General features: G+C 36.5%; 2 protein-coding genes across 2 annotated transcripts; one reads left to right on the top strand and one right to left on the bottom strand.

The window, feature by feature from the left end:
- Window positions 1-2,821: 2,821 nt before the first annotated feature.
- On the bottom strand, window positions 2,822-8,118 carry LOC7476784 (tubby-like protein 8). Its single transcript, XM_002299123.4, has 9 exons — window positions 7,239-8,118; window positions 7,013-7,127; window positions 4,234-4,410; window positions 4,039-4,088; window positions 3,858-3,954; window positions 3,613-3,702; window positions 3,426-3,518; window positions 3,250-3,317; window positions 2,822-3,129 (listed from the first exon to the last, which is right to left on the bottom strand). The coding sequence occupies exons 1-9, from the start codon at window positions 7,694-7,696 to the stop codon at window positions 3,054-3,056; spliced, it is 1,224 nt and encodes a 407-aa protein (XP_002299159.1). The 5' UTR covers window positions 7,697-8,118; the 3' UTR covers window positions 2,822-3,053.
- A 14,360-nt stretch (window positions 8,119-22,478) lies between these two features.
- Window positions 22,479-23,317, top strand: LOC112329017 (metallothionein-like protein type 2). Its single transcript, XM_024611233.2, has 3 exons — window positions 22,479-22,643; window positions 22,798-22,878; window positions 22,969-23,317. The coding sequence occupies exons 1-3, from the start codon at window positions 22,588-22,590 to the stop codon at window positions 23,057-23,059; spliced, it is 228 nt and encodes a 75-aa protein (XP_024467001.2). The 5' UTR covers window positions 22,479-22,587; the 3' UTR covers window positions 23,060-23,317.
- The last annotated feature ends 1,686 nt before the right edge of the window (window positions 23,318-25,003 follow it).

Raw genomic sequence — 25,003 nt, 5'->3', positions numbered from 1 at the left:
ATATCATGGCCTTCTCCATAAGCTGTGACACACTGATGCATGCTCAATTGCTTATATAAAGAATTGTGGAGCAATAATGTTCCAGTGATAAAGAAGTATATATAAATTAAGCTTGAGTGTGCTTTTGGTAGCGTGGAAGGTACTTTTTAAAAATAATTTTAAATAAAAAAAATATTAATTTAATGTTTTTTTAAACTACACATATTTTTGATATTATCCCGAGAGACGTTACTTCTCTGTTTAGAAATGTGATTGCGATTGATTTTTAAAGTGTTTTTAATTTGAAAATACATCAAAATGATATTTTTTTTATTTTTTAAAAATTATTTTTGATATCAGCGCATCAAAATGATCAGAAAACACTAAAAAATATTAATTTAAAGCAAAGAAAAAATAAAAAAATTTTAAATTTTTTCAAAAACATTTTTGAAACACAAAAACAAACAAAACCGCATTGAATCAGAAGTTTGAATAAACCTTTCTAGTGATTTGAATAAAGTTTTATATTGTGAAACCTCTTGCGTTTCACACTTCCATTTAACCATATATTTTATTGATTTTAGTTTTTTTTCTCAGCTTAAAAAAAATCGAGAAAATCAAATTTCATCATCAAAATTTTTATAAATTTTTTTTTTTTAAATATTAGTTTCAAAACTAACCATATTAATTAAATCGTAAAGCACATTAGGGTTCTATGTGGTTAACAACAAGTACAATTATATTTACTTTTCATGGTAGAAAGGTTGCTTGATTGAAAAGATCATCGACTGGTGATCGGATGATTCATGATTTTTTATGTTTTATTTTTAACTTCGTTGGTGATTTAACTAGGCTCTGATCTCCTTTGTGATTCTTTAATTGAATTGATAAGGCTCTTTAACTAGAGATTAGGAAGTAGGCAGTTGTTAGGAAGATCCATGAAAATGACATTTTCATAAATTAATCAAAACTATGGAAACTACTGGTGCTCCAAAAATTAGAATAATGGACCACATTGTTCGTTAGAAGTTAGCGTTGGAGCTTTAATGGCCATCATCGTCCCAACCTTTTCATGCCCTTAAATGGTGCAGGAAGGAGGGGTACAGAGTATCGGTTCAATCAATTCATGAATTGATTTTTTTTCTTAAAAAAAATCTTGAATGGAACTGACTCGGATAGTACTCCAACGAAACTGATCGGTTTGAATCTGTATCTATAAGTTTTATTTGAATTTTTTTGATAGGTTTTGATCCCAGAAACTTTCAAGAGATTTTTTCTTGGTTCTTAAATATAAAACTAGAATCGAATTGAATCGGGTTTGTTTTAATTTTTTTTAAAATTCAAAATGTGATTCAACTTTGGTAATTAATTTTGAATCAATTTTATAATAAATATTTTGAATAATCTGATTAATTTGTTCATCCTCTATGATCATGCATAGTCAATGGAAGAGAACTATTATCATCATGGCATTAAATTAAAGTCGGTCCGGCTCTGCCCTTGATTCTAAGAGGGGTTTTGACTTTGGGTTTGATCAGGTTCGTCCTTGTCCAAGTTAAATCAATTCCTACTTAGGTATTAGGCACCGAAAGCAATCCTTGGGTCGGAAAATAAGATCAGATTAACCCTACTTTATTCAGAAATTGGACGTCATGAAATGGGAGTTGTTTGGCTAGATAGTTGACCTGTGGTAAAACTATTGGCTATGCAAGAAGTAGCTGGGTTATGGGTGAAAATGATGGTTTACACGATTTCTATTTTTGTTTCAAAAATGAGTTGTTTTGCTTCCTATGGAATTTCATTGAACAATTAAAAATATGCTAGGCACTACCTGTCCAGCACCTGGAAGCAACTGTCATGTGCTTAGGCCCATTTGCAAAATGAGTTTGGTTAGTTAATCCTCAATTAGTTAGTTAAAATAGTTTTAGATAAGCCCCCAACTCTTAATCTTCTCTGGTTAAGTCATAATCCCTTAATTCCAAACACGCAATTGATTAAATTTATGTTATTCCTGCCTCGAGACTAAGTATGTAATTAATTATTCCTATAGTTTCCTTAACTGTATACAACACTTTCCCCCATCTTTTTACATTAAAAAAGGCTGCTCTAATTCTTGTTTTGAGACTATTTTCCAATTTTTCATTGTATACTCAGTAATTGAATTTGCAAATCTTGAAATATTTATCATGAGGGCCTTTTAGCATAGTAGTTTGACTCGATACAAAGCTCAAGTGGATAAAAAAAAACATGAAATGAAGTCATTTTGGGGTAAAAAAATCTCAGATTTTTTTACAGTTTATTCAACCAGGTTCCCTGACCAGGCTAACCAAGTTGCATATTGATTTACTAGATCATCCAAGTTCTGCATATGTCAGACTCCCGAGTCAGCAAGTTACCGAGTTGCATATAGATCCAATAGATCACCCAAGTTTTGCTTATGCCAGACTCCCGAGTCAGCAAGTTACCGAGAGTCATGATTGATAACTATGCTTTTTACATGAACTGGAGAACTTGGGAATTTTTGGAGTTAGAGAAGGATCGAGGCACCCATCATCAACCTCTGGGACTCTGCTCCTGCAATATTGCACTAATCTAGCCAAGGTTAAATGAAACTGCTCTGCAGTAGCTGACCCAAGTTCTTTCAGAATTGATTTTCTTTTACAGTGCAAAACTAAGGCTTTAGATGACACCCCGGCCCATAAAACTGGGGATCAACTATAGCTTTCGATGCCGAATGGTTTTTACTAGCAGAAAACAGCTTTGGTTACTGAGAGTTTATTTCATCAATATTCATATGTTTTCAAGAAATATTACTGCACATTGTTTACATTAATGCATGGAGTTCATGAACACAATTTAATAGTTAGACATCAAAACTTAAATGGAATTTACATTGAAATCTAAAAGGCTCAGATATCAATAAGTTAATCAAATTGTTCATTAGCTAACTATCACTAAAACATCAACTCTTTTCGGTTATGCTTTTTCTCGGAATCAAAAGCACATGCAAGAAGCAAAAAGTAGGAACTAAATTTTTTGAGGTTGAACTGCAACAAGATGTTGTCAGCTTGCAGTTACATCGAGCAACAAAGTTTCGAGTCAATGGATGCCAAACATATGCAAAATGCTTGGTAACCTGTTAGAGGATATCTGCAAAAGAAAGATATGTAAGAGTGTCATTATTTTTTCAATTTCCTCCTTAGAGGATATCTCCAAGTGTTTCGATGGATTTCGCATCACTAGAAAGAAATGGATCTGCATAGTTCGTACCTGAAATCCATAACAAACTTCGACTTCCCTACCCTTCCAAGTTGTAAAATTGTCTGCTTTCCATTTTCCTGTGAAAATCGCAGCGTCAGCTATCAGAATCCAAACACACAGGAATTGGATGGTACTTTATAACGGTTTATTCCAACATATAATTTTCAAGATGAAATTCACGATACCTCCAATGTTAGCTGGAAGTTCTTCACTGAGCTTTGGATTCCAAGCCCAGCTCTTCCTCTATCTCTGAAGTCTAACTCGTACTGCTTTGACATCTGGAGAATTCAAAAAATAAATCAAATCAATGAGCAAAAATGAAGTCCAAAAGTTCGTCTTCTATAACGCATAATAAACAATCTGTACTCTCACATTATTGTATCGTGGAGTCCTTGAGCATAGCTTATGTACTTTGTCCATTTTCCCCTCCCAGTCCCTAGCCAAACCATTAATATGTTGCATCTACGACAGAAGAAGAATGAAATGATTATCCCATTTTGCAAGGCTTCATGGAATCGAAAAATAGAGAGTGAAAATGTCAACAGAATTTCAATTATACGTGTTCACATTCATATAGAGGTGAGGACTCTTAACATTTCAGAATCTCCTGAACTCACCAGGGTTGTATTCTTTAGCTGCATGGATTGGTGTTTTGGTACATATGCCCTCATGATTCTGTAACTTCCAGTCCAAGTGGCTATGGTAGGCTTGAATCTACAGAAACATAGGGAAATATATAACAACTAGTGGAGAGGAAACAGAACACAGAAAGTGAGTGAGAGAGAGGGTATGCCTTACGTAACAACTGCCAGAAGTAGATTGCCCCTTTTGGAGTTGACAGCACCACCCTGCAAACAACAAGCACATTGCCAGCCATTTTAGTGAATAAATTATCAAACAGATCTTTGTTCTAATTGATTTAGGAATATCTGATATCTTAGATACTATAGGAAAAGTGATTCAGGAAATTTGCGAGGTCTGAAGGAATCGAACCTGATCCCATATGTGATACTTGGAACCCATGAGGTTTGCTGTTACGTTTCCTACAAAGCTATCATCTGAACTAGAAAGAACTCCCTTCAAATTCTGAGCTATAGTGAACTCTGACTTTCCATTACGCCTCTTATGGTGAGCTATAGCTAGTTTCCGATCCTGTCGACCATGCCCTTCCTGTAGTTTTGATATTCAAAATCAAAGTTCCAAGCATGAAATTTTAATCATTATGTTAGATTTTAGCAGTGGCAAACAGAATTAATTAGTCTCATTTTGTTTATAAATTATAGTAGAAAGCCTTGCTCTTCCCTAATAAGAACACAACCATAGTTCCTCAAATTAGCTGTGCACTGCAGATGCTATATTTGTGTGTGAAAACAGATATTGGTACAACAGTTAAGCAGGAATGCAGAAGCTATAAATCCCAAATCCTAATTAAGATAATCTTAGTACTCCAATCGCAATATCTTGATTTCAATTTTGCGAAAACATTATACATTGCAGAATTATAGCATTCAGAACCCACCATTGCAATTGCTTACCATTAACATCACCGATAATTGACAGAAGTATATGATGCGCATACTAATGTTGAAATGAACACTCAGCATAGACCATCAAACACACCACCTCCAGAACACATCTAGGACCCTGAGTAATATGATACTCACGTGGAAGGTTTTAGGATTCAATCTATTCAATAGTTGGTATAATGAGGAGAATTTGTCAGTTTAAATCAATCTGTTGCTTCAGAAAAAGGCAAAATCCTTTTTAACTGAGCAAAGTTAATCAATTGCCACTTACAATCTCCAATCCTCAGCCTTTTATCAAGATCCAACAGAACAAGACCCCCATTTGGGAGTGTTACACAGAAGGTGTTGTCCATCCCCTTGAAGCATAAAGGATGCTTTCGAGACTGCACAGCACTTGGCACTTGCTATGCAGAAATCCCAAACAAAGCTTAAATCTTTGTCCTAAACTAGTTGGATGTGTCTATATTTTCTTGTATTTTATTTGTTTTGAACCAAAACTACACTTTCCATGAATTATTGTGATAACAAGTTCTTTTCACTACTTCAACCTCCATCTCGTGATGTACTTGCCAAGAGTGTTATTGGAAATAATTGAAATCACTAGATTTATGTCTAAACGAAATTTCCATAAGACCATGCATGACATCCTTCACAAGTATTATAATTGTTGAACACTCCATACCATATTCTTGAGAAGCTCTTCCAATTCTATTTGTTTCGGACAACCTTTTATGAAATGCAATTACATCTGGACTATTGGTGACATGGCTCATTTTCTTGGAGTAGTGGCTAAGAAAAATGGTGTGATGATTACGGAAGAGTGTAGGTAGCCATCGAGTTTGTTCTCCTTGCTCACCAAGCGTTTGAGTATTATACATAGATGAGAAGAAACGTGGTTTTAGGTGGTGCAAAAACACAACCGTTGAGAGGTTTGTCTTTGAACAAGAATGGGTGTACAGAAGGCTCTGAAATTTAGATTTTAGCATAAAAATGACAATCATATTCTTAAACTAATTTTCTATTAAAAAATTGCTTGGGAATGGGGTTATTATTACATGTAACCTGTGTTTTCAAATCAAAAATATTATTTTTAAATTTTTAAAAATTAATTTTGATATTTTTGATTTAAAAACACGAGTTAGATTGACTAGGCAACCTCATTCCTTCCACCGAGACTAAATAAGTGATACTCTCGGTATAGTAGCCAAAACTTGGTGAGCAAGGAGAAATAAACAAACAATTCAATCAATTTGGTAGCTATTTCACTCGTTTTAGCCCATCCACTAATTTACCTGGCCACTACTTAAAAAAAAATCACATCATCAACAAGAATATACTTAGAAATTTGACATATTTACCTGTCACGACTGCCCCGTTTGGACCATCCATGGCCACATATGCTAGTGGGACTCAATAGCATGTATGAATTATAGAAAATCAAATAGATCATCCGCGACAAGCACAGTTTGGGTCATATTTGCTAAGAATCAACATTTCACATGGTGAGCTTTCACCAAATAATTATCAAATTTTAACAAAACTAACCTATATAGTTTGGATTTGTAAAGTATAGAATGGTTTAATCTATTCGTTCACTTTACAATGTTTAAAAAAGAATATTTAATCTATTCTTCAAATAATGAAAACAGGTAGCACAAATGACTCACATACATTGGTTTGTACCAAGCATACGAGTTCATCTTAAAACTCCAATTCAACTCCAAGACTGTTCCAGATAGGTCAGGAACAGGAAAGACATGTACAAATAATAATGATTGGATTGCCAATAGTAAGATTGGAAATTCCAAGGAAATGAAGTATTATATTAACCAACTGTTAGGGGCAACCGCACCTATCACGAATGTACTATCTAAACCATTCATAATCCACACATGCTGGTAGATCCCATGATGCATGTAACTTGTAAGCTATAGACGGTTGATGTGGCATTCACAACAGGCTCAGCAGCTCTTAGCACCAACCATTATATTATATCTCCCTTTATTTGTAAGAATAAGATTCTACTTGAGTTGATTTCATATAAAATTAAAATATAAATCTTATCTGAAATTAGAATCAGAATCTTATTCCTATTCCATTCCAAATCCTAGACGAACCAAATGCCACGAAAGAGACTCGCTCTAAAATGGAACTTCAATGTGAACACTGGCAACATTAGTTCAAATTAATATCACCAATTCAGACAAGAAAAGATCAAACTATATACAAGTAAGAGAACAGCTTACATTGGTGTAGAGTGAGTACAATGTACCCCCATCTAACCCTTCTGGCAATGCTTCCTTCATAATAACACAAGTACATCTCCCTATGTCCAGTGGCAATGGCCTGCACAACAATGCCCTGAAACCCAAACCCACATTACTAAATTTATGTATCAAAATCAGAAAGGAAAAGAAAAAAAAAGAACACAGAACACAAACATGAAGTGAAAAAGAAAAAAATGTTAAAGACCTGTTAGGCAATGCAGACCAAGAAGAAGCTGGAGCAGCCTCAGAATCTGAATAGTCCCAAATATTGACAGAATTTGACTTCTCAGACTCAGCAGAGTCCCAAATTTTAGACTTAAAAACCTTTTCAGGCTCATTCATTTGCATACACAACTGTAGAGAAGAAGGCTTTAGGACTCTTCCAGTGGACAAAGACTTCATATTGGATAACTGTGGCTTTGGCAAAACAGAGAGAGACCCATTTGTAGACAAAGGTTTTGAGTTGTTGGGCACTGCATTTTCTTTGTCAACACCGCCAAACTTGGCAGTGTTATCAATGTTCTCTTTGTTGTCAGTGAACGATTTTGTAAGGAGATCACCTTCACTGCAAGTATGATGGTGTTTGGAGTCAGTGAGGGGATTAACATAAACGGAGTTGTATGAAGATTGGTTTGGCAATGTGGGTTTTCTGAAACCAGCCATACTTCGGTATAGAAACAGAGAAAGATTCCAACTTTGATAATTTTGAGAGGGTTTATAGGCGAGTCTTTAATGGGAGTGGATTTGAATTCTGAATGTTGGTTTGGTTTTGGGAAAGATTTATATAACTGGGATTCTTTTGCTTTCTTGGAAACTGTGAGAGATTTGAATGAAGTTGCAGAAGGGAGGTAGGATCTTCAATGAGATGAAATTTATGGTTTGGTTTCCAAAGAGTGTGGCTTTTATAGTAAAAATCGAGCTTCTTCATGGGTTTTTGGTGCTTAAAATCTAAAGTCCTGTTTTGCCATGTCTGCAAATAGTAATGGGAACATACGATGCAGCAAGAGCAGAGTGGGTGAAATTTGAATTTAGGGTTTAGGTTTTGCTGAGGTAGGACAATTTATTTGGTTGTTTGATGCAATTTATTGGATTTGGAAAAATAGGATTTGAATTTGAAAAGGCATGGATAACTGTGCTGAGGGGTTTTTTATGTGCTTTGGTTTGGTGGGCTTAACGGTAACTATATTTGAATCATGTTGTGGATTTGTGTGTGTGTCCTATAGTGAGAATGGGTGAATTTTTGAGGTTTGACCAGATAAAGAAATTAGGTTGGACGAGGGATGAGAAGTGGGACCTGGCTAGCTTTGAATAATATTCCTGCTGTCAAGTGCGAGCCAACAAGATTTAAATTTGCTCGGAATTTTAGGTGGTGGTCACCATGGGGCCTCCATGTACATGACACGGACTATGTTGCGGTTTATTTTTGTGGTGTTAAAATATTTTTGTAAAAAATTATTTTAAAAATTTTATCTTTTAGTATTTTTTTTATTTTGATTTATTGATAATTTTAAAAAATAAAAAAATATATTATTTTAATGCATTTCCAAATAAAAAATATTTTAAAAAATAATTGTTACCACAATGTCAATCATGCTATATGCATTAAGGATATCAATTCCTTTTAGTGTGCGTTTGATAATAAAGTGTATGATATTTTTATAAAAAAAAATTAAAATGATATTTTTCATATTTATTTTTTATTTTTAATATTAGAATATTAAAATTATCAAAAAATATTTAAAAAACATTAATTTTATGATTTTTTATAGGAGTATTTATAGATATAATTAAATAAGCTTTAGGCCCATAATTATATCTAACCTAACTTGTAATCGTTTCTAAATTAAAAACCCAACCCATTTAAAGAAATTTTGAACTCGAGTGGGTTGGATATATAAGGTTGGACTAATTTTTTATGTGAAATTTACAGATATTCATGAGTTAGGTTTATATTACTAATTTTCATATGTTGAGTTTAATTAGAACAAAGATTTGAGTTAAATAAATAAGTCCAAAATTTTTGATGTGGTGTAAAATAATTATTTGACTATTTTTTTTAGAATTCTTAGAAGTGGTGGAGAGTAATTAAGTTTAAACATTTTTTAACTGGATTATATTTGTCAATGAGTTATATAGGGTATATAGGTTGGGTCAGGTAAATTAAATTTAAAAAGTTCTGATCAATAATATTTATTTTTTAGATATTTTTACCTGCAACAATTAAGTCTGCTTTTTTTTCTTCAACTTATTTACTGTATAAAATACATTTTTAGTCATCATCTTGATCATATAAAGGACACTAACTAACTTATTGTGAACTTTAATGCACCAAACATTTTTCGGTGTATATAAAAATTAATTTGAATATATAAATTAATAGTATATAATTAAAAAAAAGCATAAGCTTTTCACTTCATTGTAACATATAGGAGGAAACACCGATGATTCACACCGTGTTTTTTTTTTTTTTTGTTCTTTAATTTTTTAGTCACTTAATTTTTTTTGTTTGATCATTTTACATTAGATTAATTTGGGGCCGAACTTTGTTATTTGTTTCTTTTAGCTTGGTATTGGATACTCACGGTATTGAGAAATAAAATCGACTCTTAGTTGATGCTCAAGTTTATAAAATTAAACCAAGTTAAATTAAATTAAAACAATTAAAGGTGTGAAACTAAATTTGAACACTAGATAACTACTAAGCCATTTTTTCTAGCAAACATGGGGAACTAAATTGCACGAGAGGAAAGACTCACTCTTTCTTTTTTTGGTCCTTTATTTTTTTTTTCAATTTGATTATTCACATTTAGTTTATTTGGGATTGTACTTTATAGTTTTTTTCGGTTGCCTAGATATAGGGATCCTATAATGTTGAGGAAGAACTCTGACAAGCGTTTGATGCTCAATTTTGCAGATAAAATTTAATTTTATTGATTTAAAATAATTAAGGTTTTGGGATAAAGTTTGAAACAAAAAAAACTTTTAAGTGACTGAAAATGACAGGCAAGACAACTTGTATGACACATGTGGGGTGAAGTTGTTGCGTTTGAACTAAGTGTGTGTCTTCCTGCGGTGGCAGAACACTTGTCCGTGATTGTGTTGGAAGCGACATGACCAAATCCTGCACATGGTATGACGCGTGTCGATGGAAAAGCTACGATGAGACTCCAACAACCTTTTCTTTCTTCTTCTCTCTCTCATGTCTCTCTTCTCCTCAAGATTCGTGATGGCATGCCAAAATTGAAAGGTGTCTTATTATTTTGTTTTTGTGTCAAATTTGATTCTCATTCTTTTGTTTGCTATTTTTGGTTTTGTGTCCTTTAAAAAAATAATTATTTTTTAAATTTCATCATTTAATATTGAGTTCGTTAGGAATTGAGGTTTATAATTTTTTTTTCAATAGGGTGATCTTGTTCTCATGATCCGGGTCATGAGTTTGAAATGTTAACATGGGTTGACATCAATCTTTTCTTTTAGGTCCTTTTTTAACATTGATTTTATTTTTCAATTCTATCCTCCAACAATGAGTTTGTTGGAAGTTCGGCTTTATGATTTTTTTGATGGGGTGATCCCGCTCCCATGACCCAAGTTATGAGTTTGAAAAGTTAACCCTGATTGACATCAGTCTTTTTTTTGGTCCTTTTTTTTATTGGTTTTCTTTTTCAATTTTATCATTCAACAATAGGTTTGTTGAAAGTTAGGCTTCGTGACTTTCTTCGTTTTTATTTCTATGAGATTATCCCAGTATCATGACCTAGATTGAGGGTTTGGTGGGGTAGTCCGAGTTAACTCGAGTATTTTTATTATCTTTTTTTAAATCAAATATATTTTTTTTATTTCATTCTTCAATATTAGGTTGGGTCAAGAATTGAGTTCATGATTTTTCCTGTTTTTCTTTCTATTAAGTTATCCTCTTTCCATAATCTGGATTGCGGGGTTTGGTGGACTTACTCAATTTTGTTGGTATTCCTTTTTTTGTCATTTTTAATTGATTTTTTTTATTTTATCCTTCTATATTAGATATGTCAAGAATTAGGCTTTATAGTTTTTTTTATTTGCTTTCTTTGAGATTATCTCTACCTCACAACCTGTGATGCGGATTTGACATACAATTAGGTTTGGTCGAAATTACACTTGTCTATAAAGTTTTGAAAAATTACAATTTGCAACCTAGGTTTGTCAGGAATTGAGCTTCATAGTCTTTTTTATTTGTTATCTACGAGATTATCTCGGCCTCACAACCTAAGATGCAAATTCGACATGCTATAGTTTGGTCGAAATTACACTTGTCTATAAAGTAATGAAAAACTACACTTTGCAACCCAGGTTAAAGGAAAATTTCAAATATATATTATAACAATTAGAGACTCCCAACAATAGATTATTTGACCTATTCTCTTTGACTTTCTGTTTCTTCGATAAACAATGTAGATCCAATGATTTCTCTCAAATTAAACAACAAAAATGCATATTCAAATTGATTTATCGCACAAACTCATGTTTCATCATGTTTGTCTATACTAGGTAGTGGAATCTCACACATTTTCAAATTGATTTATCGTAGGATCTGGGTCTTCAGAATTTGAGGTGGGTTTTAGGGAATTAAATTGAGAAACAAAAATTTTCTAAGTATGGATTTATTTAGGGAGTCCACAATGAATTGTTTTTTTTTTTTTCATTTTGGTAATTAAACAGTTTACTCATCAATTGCACCCTTCCATGGATAAATTGAAGGCTAATTACTTCGGTTTTGTTGAGGAATGATATAATTGAAAGACAAGAGACCAATATGAAGAACACAAAGGAACTAAATGGTCATTTCAAAATTGCCTAAAAAAGTTTACCATGGTCCTCTTAGTTTGCAACATACCCATTTTCCATCCCTTTAGTTTTTCACAATACACGTTTGGTCCAAAACACGCTGGACCACCATATAAAAAATAAAAAAAATAGCAGACATAGGCACGTGGGCTTCCCTAGGCTCACGTGTTTGGGTCTTGTTTTTCTTTTTTTTTTTTTTGTTCCAAGCAAGGTGGACCACCAGGCTTACATGCATAAACCTTTTTTTTTCTTTTTTTTAGATTGTTTTTTTGTTTCCAATTTGATCATTAACAATATGATTTTTATTGGTTTTCATTTATAATTGTTTTTCTTTTATTTTCATCCTTTAATATGTTATTGACTTTTTTATTGGACAATATAATTTCTTTCAATTTCATATTTGTAGGTTTATCGTGATCTCATATAAATAACCCAATATTTAGTTAGTTCAAGATTTTACAAATGTCTATTTTTTTGCTGTATAATTTGTTCTAAATTATATATATAAAATTATTGAATCTAATTGAGTCCATGACCCGGGTCATAGGTTTTAGTAGTTAGCTTTGGTTGATTAAGAATTGAGTTTCATAATTTATTTCAATTTGCTTTCTATGAAGTTATTGAGGTCTCAAATTAACATCCTGACATTGAGTTGGTGTTTAGTTTTATGAACAACTATTTCTTTTCATCGTATGATTAAATATAAAATAGTCTAAAAACAATTAAAACCCGATAAAGTCAATGACCCAAGTTATTGGTTAGGCGAGTTAAGGTACGAAACCCGGATCAATTTGATAGGTCATCATCTTAATATTTTAAGAGAAAATTATCCCTAACCTCCTATAGTTTGGTTGAAATTGCACTTGCCATTGAGTTTTGAAAAAATATACTTAACAACCTAAATTTTGGTGTATGTGTAACAATTTATATTCTCTACCTGACACGTCCAAAAAAAGTCAAAAACAATTGTAAGATTATTTGCAAGTTTTCTATTATTTTTCATTTAATGACTAAAGAGCCCTTATTTCATTAAAATAATGAAAATTCCATAGAGTTAAAAATATTATTCTATTATTTTTAGTGTAAAATTGCAAAACTAGCATAATTATAAGATTGCTATTTTATTTTGGATTTTTATCAAATATGTGGTGTACAGTAAGACAAAGAATTAACTTGAGATTGGAGTGATTTGCAAACTAATCTAGCTAGAAAAATCAGATGGGCAACCTATATTCGTTCACTGCTCACCAATAATTAAAAAAAAAGTTACAGATGCACATTCAAGAAGGGTGCAAATGGGTAAGAAGAAATGATAGAAATTTAGAAAGGTTTTCTGATGTAAGAACATGTAGATTAAAACAGGTGAGAGTAGGCAAAAAATTTAAGCTTTTAAAGAAAATGCTAAGCTAAAATGTTTTCTTTTTTATACCACAAAGTTTAAGATTCACCCATTGACCAACAATACAAAATACCATTAATAGGACAATAATGCTTTCAAATTGTCATGTAATCCTTTTAAATAAACTTTTTTTACTACGACCTACTAGGTGCCTATTTAGGGTTGCAATCACATAAGCATATGCTTACAACACTACTACTGTTAGAGGTCTAGGCGCGGGGCGCGCCAACGAAGGCACATTGCCTAGAATTCGGCAACGATGGACTGCGGCAGAAACGAATTCGGCAGGCAGCGTGCAAGGGTCTGTGCAAGTCTTTGAGCTGGCGACTTGGCATGGACGTGGGGCTTAGGCAATGGACTTTCTAAGTCAGCAGCTGACACAGCAAGGCAGACAATTGGGGCTGCTATGAGGGCAGGCAGAATCATGGGTGGAGGGGCCAGATAATGGAGGACAAAGTGCTTCACCAACCCACTAAGGATAATGGGGAAGGTAGTGCTCCACTAGTCCATGTAAAGGGTGATCATGGGGGAGATAATGCTCCACTATGCCCCGAAATTAGGGGATTATAGGTGAGGATGGAATCTCACATTTGGCTATAAATAGGCTGTCAAGCCTCTGCTGTGTAGCATGCGATTTGTGCATAGCACACACCATTTTTGTGTATTCCTTTGTTGACGAGATAAATAAAGGTTGAGAGGGATTCTTGTAAAACTCTAGTGTGCTTGTGTTGCTTGTGTTTACTTGTTGTCTACGACGAGGTGAGTGTGAGAACCTCCTTGAGTGAGCGAAACACATAGTCGTAGGAAAACACGAGTGAAAGGGTGAGGCAAGGCTGAGTCTAGTTGGGGCTAGACTGCCGCATTGGGTTAAGGTTAGTTGCGAAAAATTAACCCCGTGACAATTGGTATCAGAGCACGGTTGATTCAACAACGTGCAACCCAAAGCCATGGAAGCCATTCGGGAACGGATTACACGTCTGGAGACTTTGATAGGGCCAGACGAGGAAGAGGAAGATCGCTCTATAATGGAGCGCTTGAAGGAAGCTATAGAAAGCGCTGAACGGGCTGAGAGCTTGTACATCTCGCTTGCGGCAGAATCGAGTGAGCGATTGGCTGCTGCCGAAGAGATGATTGCTGTTCTAAAGAGGGCAGTCACAAACACTCCTCTTGGGGTAAGTTCTTCTAAGCCTAAGTTGCCCGAACCAAAATGTTTTGGTGGAGCAAGAAGTTCCAAAGAGCTGGAAAATTTCTTATGGGACATGGAGCAATACTTCAATGTTGCGAGGATAGGCGCAGCAGAACAAGTTGATCTCACCGTGATGTATCTCACGGGTGACGCAAAGCTTTAGTGGAGGACGAGAACTAAAGACGATCTAAGTGCGGGACGTCCAAAGATTGAGACATGGGAGCGTCTCAAGAAGGAGCTGAAGGAGCAGTTCCTCCCGAACAACACATCGTGGATTGCACGAGACGAATTGAAAAGACTCAAACAAGACAGGTCAGTTCGTGATTATGTGAAGTCTTTCAGTTCTTTAATTCTCGACATCGAGAATATGTCCGAGGAGGACAGGTTGTTCAATTTTATGTCCGGATTACAACCTTGGGCGCAAGCGGAACTACGACGACAGAATGTGAAGGATCTGTCTTCTGCTATTGCTGCCGCGGACAACTTGGTGGACTATAAAGCTCCTACGAGAGAGAGCTATAAATCAGCCTCCTTCAAAGGGAAGAGCAAGGAGGAAAGGCCAAAGAAGAAGTTTGGTGGGGGTGCTGGAAAGGCTACTGCCGCGGAGAAAGGCAAGTCAAAATTTACGAGCACACCAGGTAATGGTACTAAACCGAACCTTACATGCTTCATTTGTGATGGTCCTCACTTTGCGAGGGAATGCCCAAAGAGGGAGAAGTTGAATGCTATTCTAGCTGGGAATAGCGATGAGGAAGAGGGGGTAGTCATGCGCGTCAATCCTATGCGTGTGTTGAACTGCCTGGTAGCTGAATCAGGGGATGCGGCTGCCGAAACCTGCCATGTTGAGAAAGACTTGGCGAGAATTGATACATTGAGAAAAGGGAAGCCAGGGGCTTCGGACAACCTGATGTATGTGAAGATCGGGATAAATGGCAAAGACATAAATGCTATGCTGGATTCAGGCGCAACCCACACGTTTGTGGCAGATCGGCTGGTGAAGGAACTTGGCTTGCGGCTGAGTGATAGCCAGACATCCATGAAGGCAGTGAACTCGAAGGCGTAAAGGATTGCTGGGATGTCTTACGATGTGCCGATAGTGCTGGATCGGTGGAGAGGTAAGCAAGATGTGTTGGTCGTAACTCTTGATGATTACGACATTATTCTTGGCCTTGATTTCTTACGGAAAGCCAAGATTGTATTAATGCCATATCTCAATGGAATCATGGTTGCGAGTGAGGGATGCCCATGTTTCATCCCATGTATAAACGTCGCAATTGCGAACGTTGTGAAAGGAAAGAAGAGCTTGATATCGGCAATTGCTATTGAGAAGGCATTGCGGAAAGGAGGGGAAGTTTTTCTAACAACAATAGTGGAGGAGAAAGCCGACTATTGTGAGGAGGTGCCGAAAGAGATTGCTAGCGTGCTGCAGCAATTCGAAGATGTGATGCCGCCTCAGCTACCGAAGAAACTCTCGCCCAGGAGGGCCATCGACCATCGAATTGAGCTGGTGCCGGGGGCAAAGCCACCATCTCAAGCTCCCTACCGAATGTCGCCAAAAGAATTGGCCGAATTGAGGAAGCAGTTGGAAGAGCTGATTGATTCAGGATTTTTCCGACCTTCCAAGGCTCCATATGGTGCTCCGGTTTTGTTCCAAAAGAAGGCGGATGGGAGCCTTCGCATGTGTGTGGACTACCGAGCACTAAACAAGGTAACAATCAAAAACAAATATCCTGTTCCTTTGATTCAGGATTTGATGGACAGATTGTGTGGCGCTTCGATCTTTACGAAGTTGGACTTGCGATCGGGGTATTGGCAAGTGAGAGTTGTTGACGGAGATGAGCATAAGACTACTTGTGTGATGAGGTATGGCTCGTACGAGTTTCTAGTTATGCCGTTTGGCCTAACAAATGCTCCAGCAACGTTTTGTAATTTAATGAATGATGTGTTATATGATTTCTTAGACAATTTTGTTGTAGTCTACTTAGATGACATTGTAATCTATAGTAGAGGAATTGAAGAACATGTAACTCATCTTTCCAAAGTCTTAGGTAGATTGAGAGAACATGAACTGTATGTAAAGAAGGAAAAATGTGAGTTTGCAAAATCTGAAATTATGTTCTTAGGCCATTTAATTAGAGAAGGACAGGTGAAGATGGATCCACGGAAGATCCAAGCCATCGTTGAATGGACAACACCAAAATCAGTCCCGGAATTGAGGTCATTTTTGGGGCTTGCAAACTACTATAGACGGTTCATTGAGGGATATAGCAAGAAGACAACTCCTCTCTCAGATCTTCTCAAGAAGGATCGGAGATGGGAATGGACAGTTGACTGCGAGCAAGCTTTTGAGAAGCTGAAGACAGCGGTAGCGTCAGCTCCAGTTTTGGGGCTGCCTGATTTTGAGAAGCCATTCGAAGTGAATACTGATGCTTCGGATAGGGCTATTGGTGGAGTGCTCATTCAAGAGGGACATCCGATTGCTTTCGAGAGTAGGAAGCTAAGTGATGCGGAGCGGAATTACTCAACACACGAGAAGGAAATGACGGCAGTCGTGCACTGCCTTGGCATATGGAGAGTATATCTGCTGGGGCCAAAATTCATTGTCAAGACCGACAATGTTGCTAATACATTCTTCAAGACGCAAAAGAAATTGTCGCAACGACAAGCTCGGTGGCAGGAATTTCTGGCCGAATATGATTTCGTATGGGAGCACAAACCGGGGAGCCACAATCAGGTTGCGGATGCACTCAGCAGACGCGAGGTAATAGCTACTGTTCTTGCTATTGTTCAGGTGGAGTCAGATATGCTGGATCGACTTCGCCAAGCTGCTACGGAGGATGCAGCGTACAAGAAAATGGTGGAACTTGTACGAGAAGGGACAATACGGAGGTATTGGTTAGAGCAGGACCTACTCTATTCAAAAGGGGGTCGAATCTTCGTGCCAAAGGGAGAGCTGCGAAAATACTTAATGACGGAGACGCATGATCCGCAGTGGACTGGACATCCTGGCCGGGAAAGGATGCTTGCTCTCTTGTCGCAAACTTATTATTGGCCGAAGATGGAGGATGATGTGGAACTTTACGTAAGGACTTGTCTAGTGTGTCAACAAGACAAGACTTTGCGGCAACGAGAGGCAGGCTTGTTACAGCCACTGTCGATTCCAGAAAAGCCTTGGGTGTCGGTTTCAATGGATTTTATTGTTGGTTTTCCAAAGGTGGATGACATGAACACAATCATGGTTGTTGTGGACAGATTCACCAAGTATGCGGTGTTTGTCGCTGCCCCGATGGTGTGTACAGCCGAAGTGGCCGCCGAATTATTCTACCGCAACGTGGTGAAGTACTTTGGAGTGCCTTCAGACATTGTGAGCGATCGCGATGTGCGATTCACGGGCAGATTCTGGACAACATTGTTCAACATGATGGGAACAAGGCTGAAGTTTTCAACTGCGAACCATCCGCAAACCGATGGGCAGACGGAAAGGATAAATGCTTTGCTAGAGGAATATTTGAGACACTACGTGACAGCAATGCAACGAAACTGGTTGGAGTTGCTAGATAGTGCGCAGTTTTGCTACAATCTTCAAAAATCCTCGGCAACGGAAGCAAGTCCGTTTGAGCTAGTTTTGGGAGCTCAACCCCAAACTCCTGCGGAGATTGCAGTGCAGATATCGGGTGGGAAGAGTCCAGCAGCATACAGGTTTGCGATGGAGCGGCAGGAGCTATTTGAGCAAGCGCAAGATAGCTTGCGCAAGGCAAGGAAAAGAATGCTCAAATATGCCAATCAAAAGCGAAGATTGCTGGAATTCAGTATGGGCGACAAGGTGTTGCTCAAGTTAACTCCGCAGATTTGGAAGAAAATTGTGGGGACGAAGCACCGAGGGCTGGTGCCAAGGTACGATGGACCTTTCGAAGTCATCGAAAAGGTAGGTGCTGTTGCCTATAGGCTGAAGCTGCCCGAACGGCTGAAACTTCATCCTACGTTTCACGTAAGTTACTTACGGCCTTTTTATGAAGACAACGAGGATCCAAAAAGAAGCAAGTCACAACGAGCTCCTCCTACCATTCACAAGCAATTTGATGATGGGATCGTCAAGATCATGGACCATCGTCGTCTTGGCCAACATAAAAAGAATCGGCGGACAGAATTCTTAGTAAAATGGAAGAAAAATGAGGAGGTTTCATGGGAGAAAGATACTGACTTGTGGCAATTTGAGGATCAAATACAAGACTACCTCACGTCTATTCCGACGAGGACGTCGGACTCTTCTAGTGGGGGTGGTTTGTTAGAGGTCTAGGCGCGGGGCGCGCCAACGAAGGCACATTGCCTAGAATTCGGCAGCGATGGACTGCGGCAGAAACGAATTCGGCAGGCAGCGTGCAAGGGTCTGTGCAAGTCTTTGAGCTGGCGACTTGGCATGGACGTGGGGCTTAGGCAATGGACTTTCTAAGTCAGCAGCTGACACAGCAAGGCAGACAATTGGGGCTGCTATGAGGGCAGGCAGAATCATGGGTGGAGGGGCCAGATAATGGAGGACAAAGTGCTTCACCAACCCACTAAGGATAATGGGGAAGGTAGTGCTCCACTAGTCCATGTAAAGGGTGATCATGGGGGAGATAATGCTCCACTATGCCCCGAAATTAGGGGATTATAGGTGAGGATGGAATCTCACATTTGGCTATAAATAGGCTGCCAAGCCTCTGCTGTGTAGCATGCGATTTGTGCATAGCACACACCATTTTTGTGTATTCCTTTGTTGACGAGATAAATAAAGGTTGAGAGGGATTCTTGTAAAACTCTAGTGTGCTTGTGTTGCTTGTGTTTACTTGTTGTCTACGACGAGGCGAGTGTGAGAACCTCCTTGAGTGAGTGAAACACATAGTCGTAGGAAAACACGAGTGAAAGGGTGAGGCAAGGCTGAGTCTAGTTGGGGCTAGACTGCCGCATTGGGTTAAGGTTAGTTGCGAAAAATTAACCCCGTGACAACTACTTTTCAAACTACAACTCTAAATGGGTATAAATCACACTTCATCTTAATAGGCATAAATCACACTTCATCTTAGCTAAATGTATGCTTGTTTTTGCAACTGTGTTTGTTTTTAGTAGTGGATCCATCACTAAAAGCAAAATACACAAAAGAAAAAGCATGAATTTGCTGCTTTTGCTCTTGTGTTTTTTGTTGTGGAGGGTTGTACCCCACAACAAGCAAAAACAGAAACTAAAATAAACACACCCTAAGTAAAATGGTGGTATGTAGTTCGCAGATTGGGCAATACTGAGTGGGGTGTAATAGCAAGAGTCATTTCTTAGATTTTTTCTCTTTATCGAATGCCCCCTCCTCAATTGAAAAGAGGACACTTCATGGATAAAGTGGGTAGGATTATATTTACCGGTTAAAACTAGCTTTAGTGTCCTATGAAAAAGCCTTCTCTTTTTTATCCAGCTCAATAGCAAAGCAAAATATCCTTACCCAATAATAAGACTAAGATCCACCACTTTATTTCCATGAATAAATTTTTACTTAGAATATTTGTTTCTCAATTTAATTCTCTAAAACCCATCTTAAATTTTGAAGACCCAAATCCTACGATAAATCAATTTGAAAATGTGTGAGATTCCATGACCTCGTATAGACAACCATGATGAAACATGAGTTTGTGTGATAAATCAATTTGAATATGTATTTTTGTTGTTTAATTTGAGAGAAATCATTGGATCTATATTGTTTATCGAAGAAAGAGAAAGTCAGAGAGAAGGTGAAATGATAATATATATGGGGTAGACAAGTAATATTTCATCATATTTGAAGTTTTCCTTTGACCTAGGTTGCAAAGTGTAAATTTTCAAAACTTTGTAGACAAATATAATTTCGACCAAACTATATAATGTCAAGGGTAATTTCCTCTATTTAAAAAAAAAATTATGTCACATTGGAATTTATATGTAACCTAAAACACATTTTTATCAATTATTTGACTTGCTTTTAAACTTGTTAAGTTGACTATGTCATGTCATGTCATGTCATGACAACTTCAAGACAATTTGATTTGGAACATGGACTAGGTGTGTAGACGGGTCGGGAGGTTTCAATATTGACCCATTGGCAACCAAGTTTACCCCGTAACTTGGATTTTGATAAACTTATTTTATGACCCTCCTCTCTTGGGTACGCCCAAAGGAATTAACATGTCTCTAGTAGAGGCTTGATAGTGTGCCAAGCCCTGATATGCTGGGTCTGGCAGCTACCACCACCTAGACGCTTTTGGGTTTAGTAGCGTGCCAAGCCCCGGGCATGCTAGGCTTGGTAGTAAGCCAAGCTCCTGACATGCTCGTAAGAATGCACGTCCTCCATTGAAACGTCCAAGAGAATGACCATCCTTCCTTGGCACGCCCAAGGGAATAAGGTAATGTGGGTCTGGAAAAAAAATACTAGACCCAAGACATTTGGACTTGGCAGTCAGCCAAGTCCAATGTAATGTGGATTTGACAAAAATACCAGATCCAAAGCATTTGGACCTGATAGTCTGCCAAGTTCAAGGTAACGTGAGTCTGACAAACATGCTAGACACTTGGACTTGATAGTTAGCCAAGTGCAAGGTAATGTATGTCTAACAAACATGCCAGATCCAAGGCACTTGAACTTGGCAGTCCGCTAAGTCCAACACACTTGGACTTGGCAGGCAGCCAAGTTCAAGATAATATAGGACTAGCAAACATGCCAAACTCAAGGCACTAAGACTTAGTAGTTAGCCAAATCCAAGGTAACGACCATCTTCCCTTGGGCATGCCCAAGGGAATGACCATCCTCCCTTAGGTCTAACCTCGAGAAGAACTCAGACTTCATAGGCTTAACTGCATTTGACGTCTTGGACCCTAATCTCTTTACATCTTTTAGGTGTATAAAAGTCCTTAAAGGACCCAACATATTCTCATTGAACATTAGTATGGATGCAAGAGATATTTATTACTTATTAAATGTTATTAGGGTAAGATTACACCTTTTTGATGTATAAAAGTCATCCAAGGACCCACCATATTCCCATCAAACATTAATACAAATGTAAGAGATATTTATCCTTCATTAAATACTATCAGGGTAATTACACTGCAGACCCTCTTCTTCACAAAAGCACAAGACTCATGAACTATAAATACACTTTGAAACCTTCAGAACAAAGGTGCACAATTTTCATTCTCTACTGTATATATATTTTTAGAGCATCTCTATCTAGAATATTATTGTATTTTTCTCTCTCTGAAAAAATATTCATTTAAGCATAAAAAAGTTCTTATCTCCACCAAAAGAAACCTTTTATAAGTACTAGTCGCAAGCCAACTTGGTTAGAGAGAATGAATAAGATTGTTAGGACTAATTAATTAATCGATTATTCAATCCGAAAATCTTATTCATTGGCTAGTTGAATTTCTGAGACCTCATTTTTTTTCTAGTGCAAAAAGAAAAATATCAGATATTCGTTTTCTAGTGCAAAAAGAAATATTGGGGGTAGCTTATATATAAAAGTAGTGGAGTATCCAAGAAGCCTCTATGCTTTCATAACTAGTCGTTACACTGTTTTATGAACAAGAACCCATTTATTTTTCATTTTATATTTACAAGTAGTAGTGGAGTACCTATGAATCTTTCTAGGTTTTCATAATTAATCTTTATATGGCTTTATGAACGAGAACCCCCCTTTTTCTTAAAAATAAAATAAAATCAAGGTCTGGTTATCCACAAGAATCATTTTACACAATCTATCTAAGGCGATATATGACGTTGGTTCAAGAACAAAAAAAATGTCAATTTCTTCTTTCATTAGTTAACGTACAAGATGCATCTTAGCGTTTATCTACATTGTTATTTTTTTAATCCTGTCTTGTTTTGTGCCGATTCTAATTACTTTGTTTAATTATGAATGTCACTTTATAATTTCAATGACAAGTCCATTGTCCACTCTTGTTTAACCCTAATATTGCAGACGCTATCACCCTAGGATATAACCACATGTATGGTGGAATATCAACCCTCTTATTCATGAACTACACTATAAATAGCATGCCAGACCTGATATTCAATCATCCCGAGTTGATTTAGCTTCAGCAAATTCATTTTCCAAGTAGCCCTTTATCCTACTTTTCCTATAGAAGATGTCTGGATCAGGTTGCAGCTGTGGATCTGACTGCAAGTGCGGCAGTGGCTGCAAGTAATTGCTATTTCTTTTCTTTAAAACCTTTTGGCTAGAAACATCCAGTCATGGAGCATATTAGTTACTTGATTTCTTATTTTATTTATTTCCTTTCTCTTCTGGAGACTATAGTCTGACATCTACCTTTCTGTTTTCGTGATTTCCTTGGCAGATGTGGCATGTACCCTGACTTAGGTATCTCAGAAAGCACCACAACTGAGACAATCATTGCAGGTTTAGCACCAGTTCACATGTAAGTGTCGCACAGTTGAAATACTGTAACTAGCTCCTGATAAAAAGGAATTTAACTGATTTGCTACTGATGCTGCTGCTGCTGCTGCAGGTTCTATGAGAGGTCTGAGATGAACTTTGGTGCTGAGAATGGCTGCAAGTGTGGATCAAGCTGCACCTGTGATCCATGCTCTTGCAAATGAGAAAACTTGGGCATGGCTCCAACAAAGCAGTTATTGTGTGCTATAATAAAACAGGTGGTCATGCAGTCCATGTATGTATGATGGTGTTTGCTGTAAATTAATAAAACAGCAAAGGGTTCCTCAAAATCCTCTGTAGGATTTCATTTGCTGCTGTAGCTTGATGGCTACTGATCTTTGTCTTGTGTGTGTGTCACTGCTTTGTTGGCTTCAACTTTCAAGATGATTGAATGAAAAATGCTTGATTACTTCGTGCTTTAATAGTGTGCAAACCTTTTCTTCTCCTTTTTACCTGCAAATCACTGACTTTTCATTTGCTTTGACAATGATCGATGATTTGGCCATTCCTAATGCTATGATAACATGGTAAAATATGACGCCATTGCAAACATTATTCTCTTGGATAAGAATTATCTATAATTTTCTCATATATATATATATATATATATATATATGAGAATGCATTAATTAACATGTATTCAAGATTTAAAGATTCCGTAATCAAATCAAGTACCCTAACTAAGTGATCATTTGTATTTGCGGCACAAGTCAGTGCTTTTAAAAAAATTATTTTTTTTGTTTTAATTATTTTAATGTTCTGATATTAAAATTAAAATTTAAAAAATAAAAATAAATATTATTTTAATATATTTTTAAATAAAAAATATTTAAAAAAACAATCATTACTAATGACTAAATACCAAATACTATAATTCAATGTTATCCTTGATTCAACTAAAAATCTAGATGGATGAAGCTCTTAATTCAGAGTAGTTTTTTTTTTTCCTGATAAATCTATTGATCTGGGTTTTACACCTATATAAAGTTATAAACAAGTAGAATCCAATAAGAACTTCGCTATGAAAAGGCGCTTAATTTGCAAATCTCATGTTAGGAAACGTGCAATACAATTTTTTTGCAACATTTCTGCTCCATTTGTGGGGAAACTATGGAATACAAAGATTCTTGGTTGTGCGGCCATATTCATTAGATTACAGTCATCTGGGGTATTTTAATAGGTCACATCAAAATAAAAAAATAATTTTTAAAAAATATAATTATTCAACTTAGAAATTTTTTAATTTGGATGATAAATTTAGCGAATTAAATTATAAAATATAAGTAAATTTAATATATTACCATCTTATTATTATTTTTAAATATATATTAAATATTTTTTTAATTAAATTATATTTTTATCGATGATATTGTATTTGAACTCAGAAGTTAATCAACTTCCATATATTAATTCTTTAAGCAAAAGAAATCCATCCCAGCACGAAATTCCATGCTATGCAGTAGAATAGAGACAGGGAAAGTGATTTACCTTGCACATGAGAGGAGTTAATGTGGTGGTGAATTGGGATCTTTCTCAATAATTTTGAGCTGACATAATGCCGTCTCAAATGGTGGTCTTCCGCGATGCCCTTGAACCATACAGCCCACAGAAGCCAACGAGAGAGCAATAAGAGGTCAAATTCATTCAATGAGGTTGAACAAAGGACAAAGGAGCAAAGTGCGAGCCTCGTGCAATCCATGACAGATACAGTAAGCAGAAGCAAGATTCGTGTTCTTGACAAAAAAAGAGTAGCCAGATAAGGGAATCGAAGCACAAGGCTGATGTATGAATAAACAGATAGCAGCATGATCAATAAAAAAAACAGTTTTATAATCTCACAATCTCAGCAAAAATTGCCAAACTAATCGAACAACAGGTGCAGTGATCGATAGTCAAATCCAAACAGTGAGTTCAAGATGAGATAGGCATTGCAGATTGCCTGCCTCATTGAATATCACCATTTTTTCCCTCAAAGCTGCTGTCAGTTGAGAGAAAGCAAGATTAGTGTTCTATACTGCCACGAAAAGACGAGGATAAAGACACCAGAGCTGAAGTATGAGTAATTCAAAAACTGCCTGAGTTAAAATATTAAAATTAAATACATTTTC

The sequence above is a fragment of the Populus trichocarpa genome, chromosome 1 (genome assembly GCF_000002775.5).
Source record: "Populus trichocarpa isolate Nisqually-1 chromosome 1, P.trichocarpa_v4.1, whole genome shotgun sequence".
Lineage (NCBI taxonomy): Eukaryota > Viridiplantae > Streptophyta > Magnoliopsida > Malpighiales > Salicaceae > Populus > Populus trichocarpa.
This window is presented reverse-complemented; position numbering and strand designations above follow the sequence as displayed.

Excerpts from the sequence above, each read along its gene's own strand:
- LOC7476784 (XM_002299123.4), bottom strand. The coding sequence starts at position 7,696 with ATGGCTGGTTTCAGAAAACCCACATTGCCAAACCAATCTTCATACAAC. Across the intron at positions 4,089-4,233 it reads AGTATCACATATGGGATCAG|GGTGGTGCTGTCAACTCCAA; the intron begins GTTCGATTCCTT and ends TGTTGTTTGCAG. Across the intron at positions 3,318-3,425 it reads ACTTCCAGCTAACATTGGAG|GAAAATGGAAAGCAGACAAT; the intron begins GTATCGTGAATT and ends CGATTTTCACAG.
- LOC112329017 (XM_024611233.2), top strand. The coding sequence starts at position 22,588 with ATGTCTGGATCAGGTTGCAGCTGTGGATCTGACTGCAAGTGCGGCAGT. Across the intron at positions 22,644-22,797 it reads AAGTGCGGCAGTGGCTGCAA|ATGTGGCATGTACCCTGACT; the intron begins GTAATTGCTATT and ends TTTCCTTGGCAG. Across the intron at positions 22,879-22,968 it reads GGTTTAGCACCAGTTCACAT|GTTCTATGAGAGGTCTGAGA; the intron begins GTAAGTGTCGCA and ends CTGCTGCTGCAG.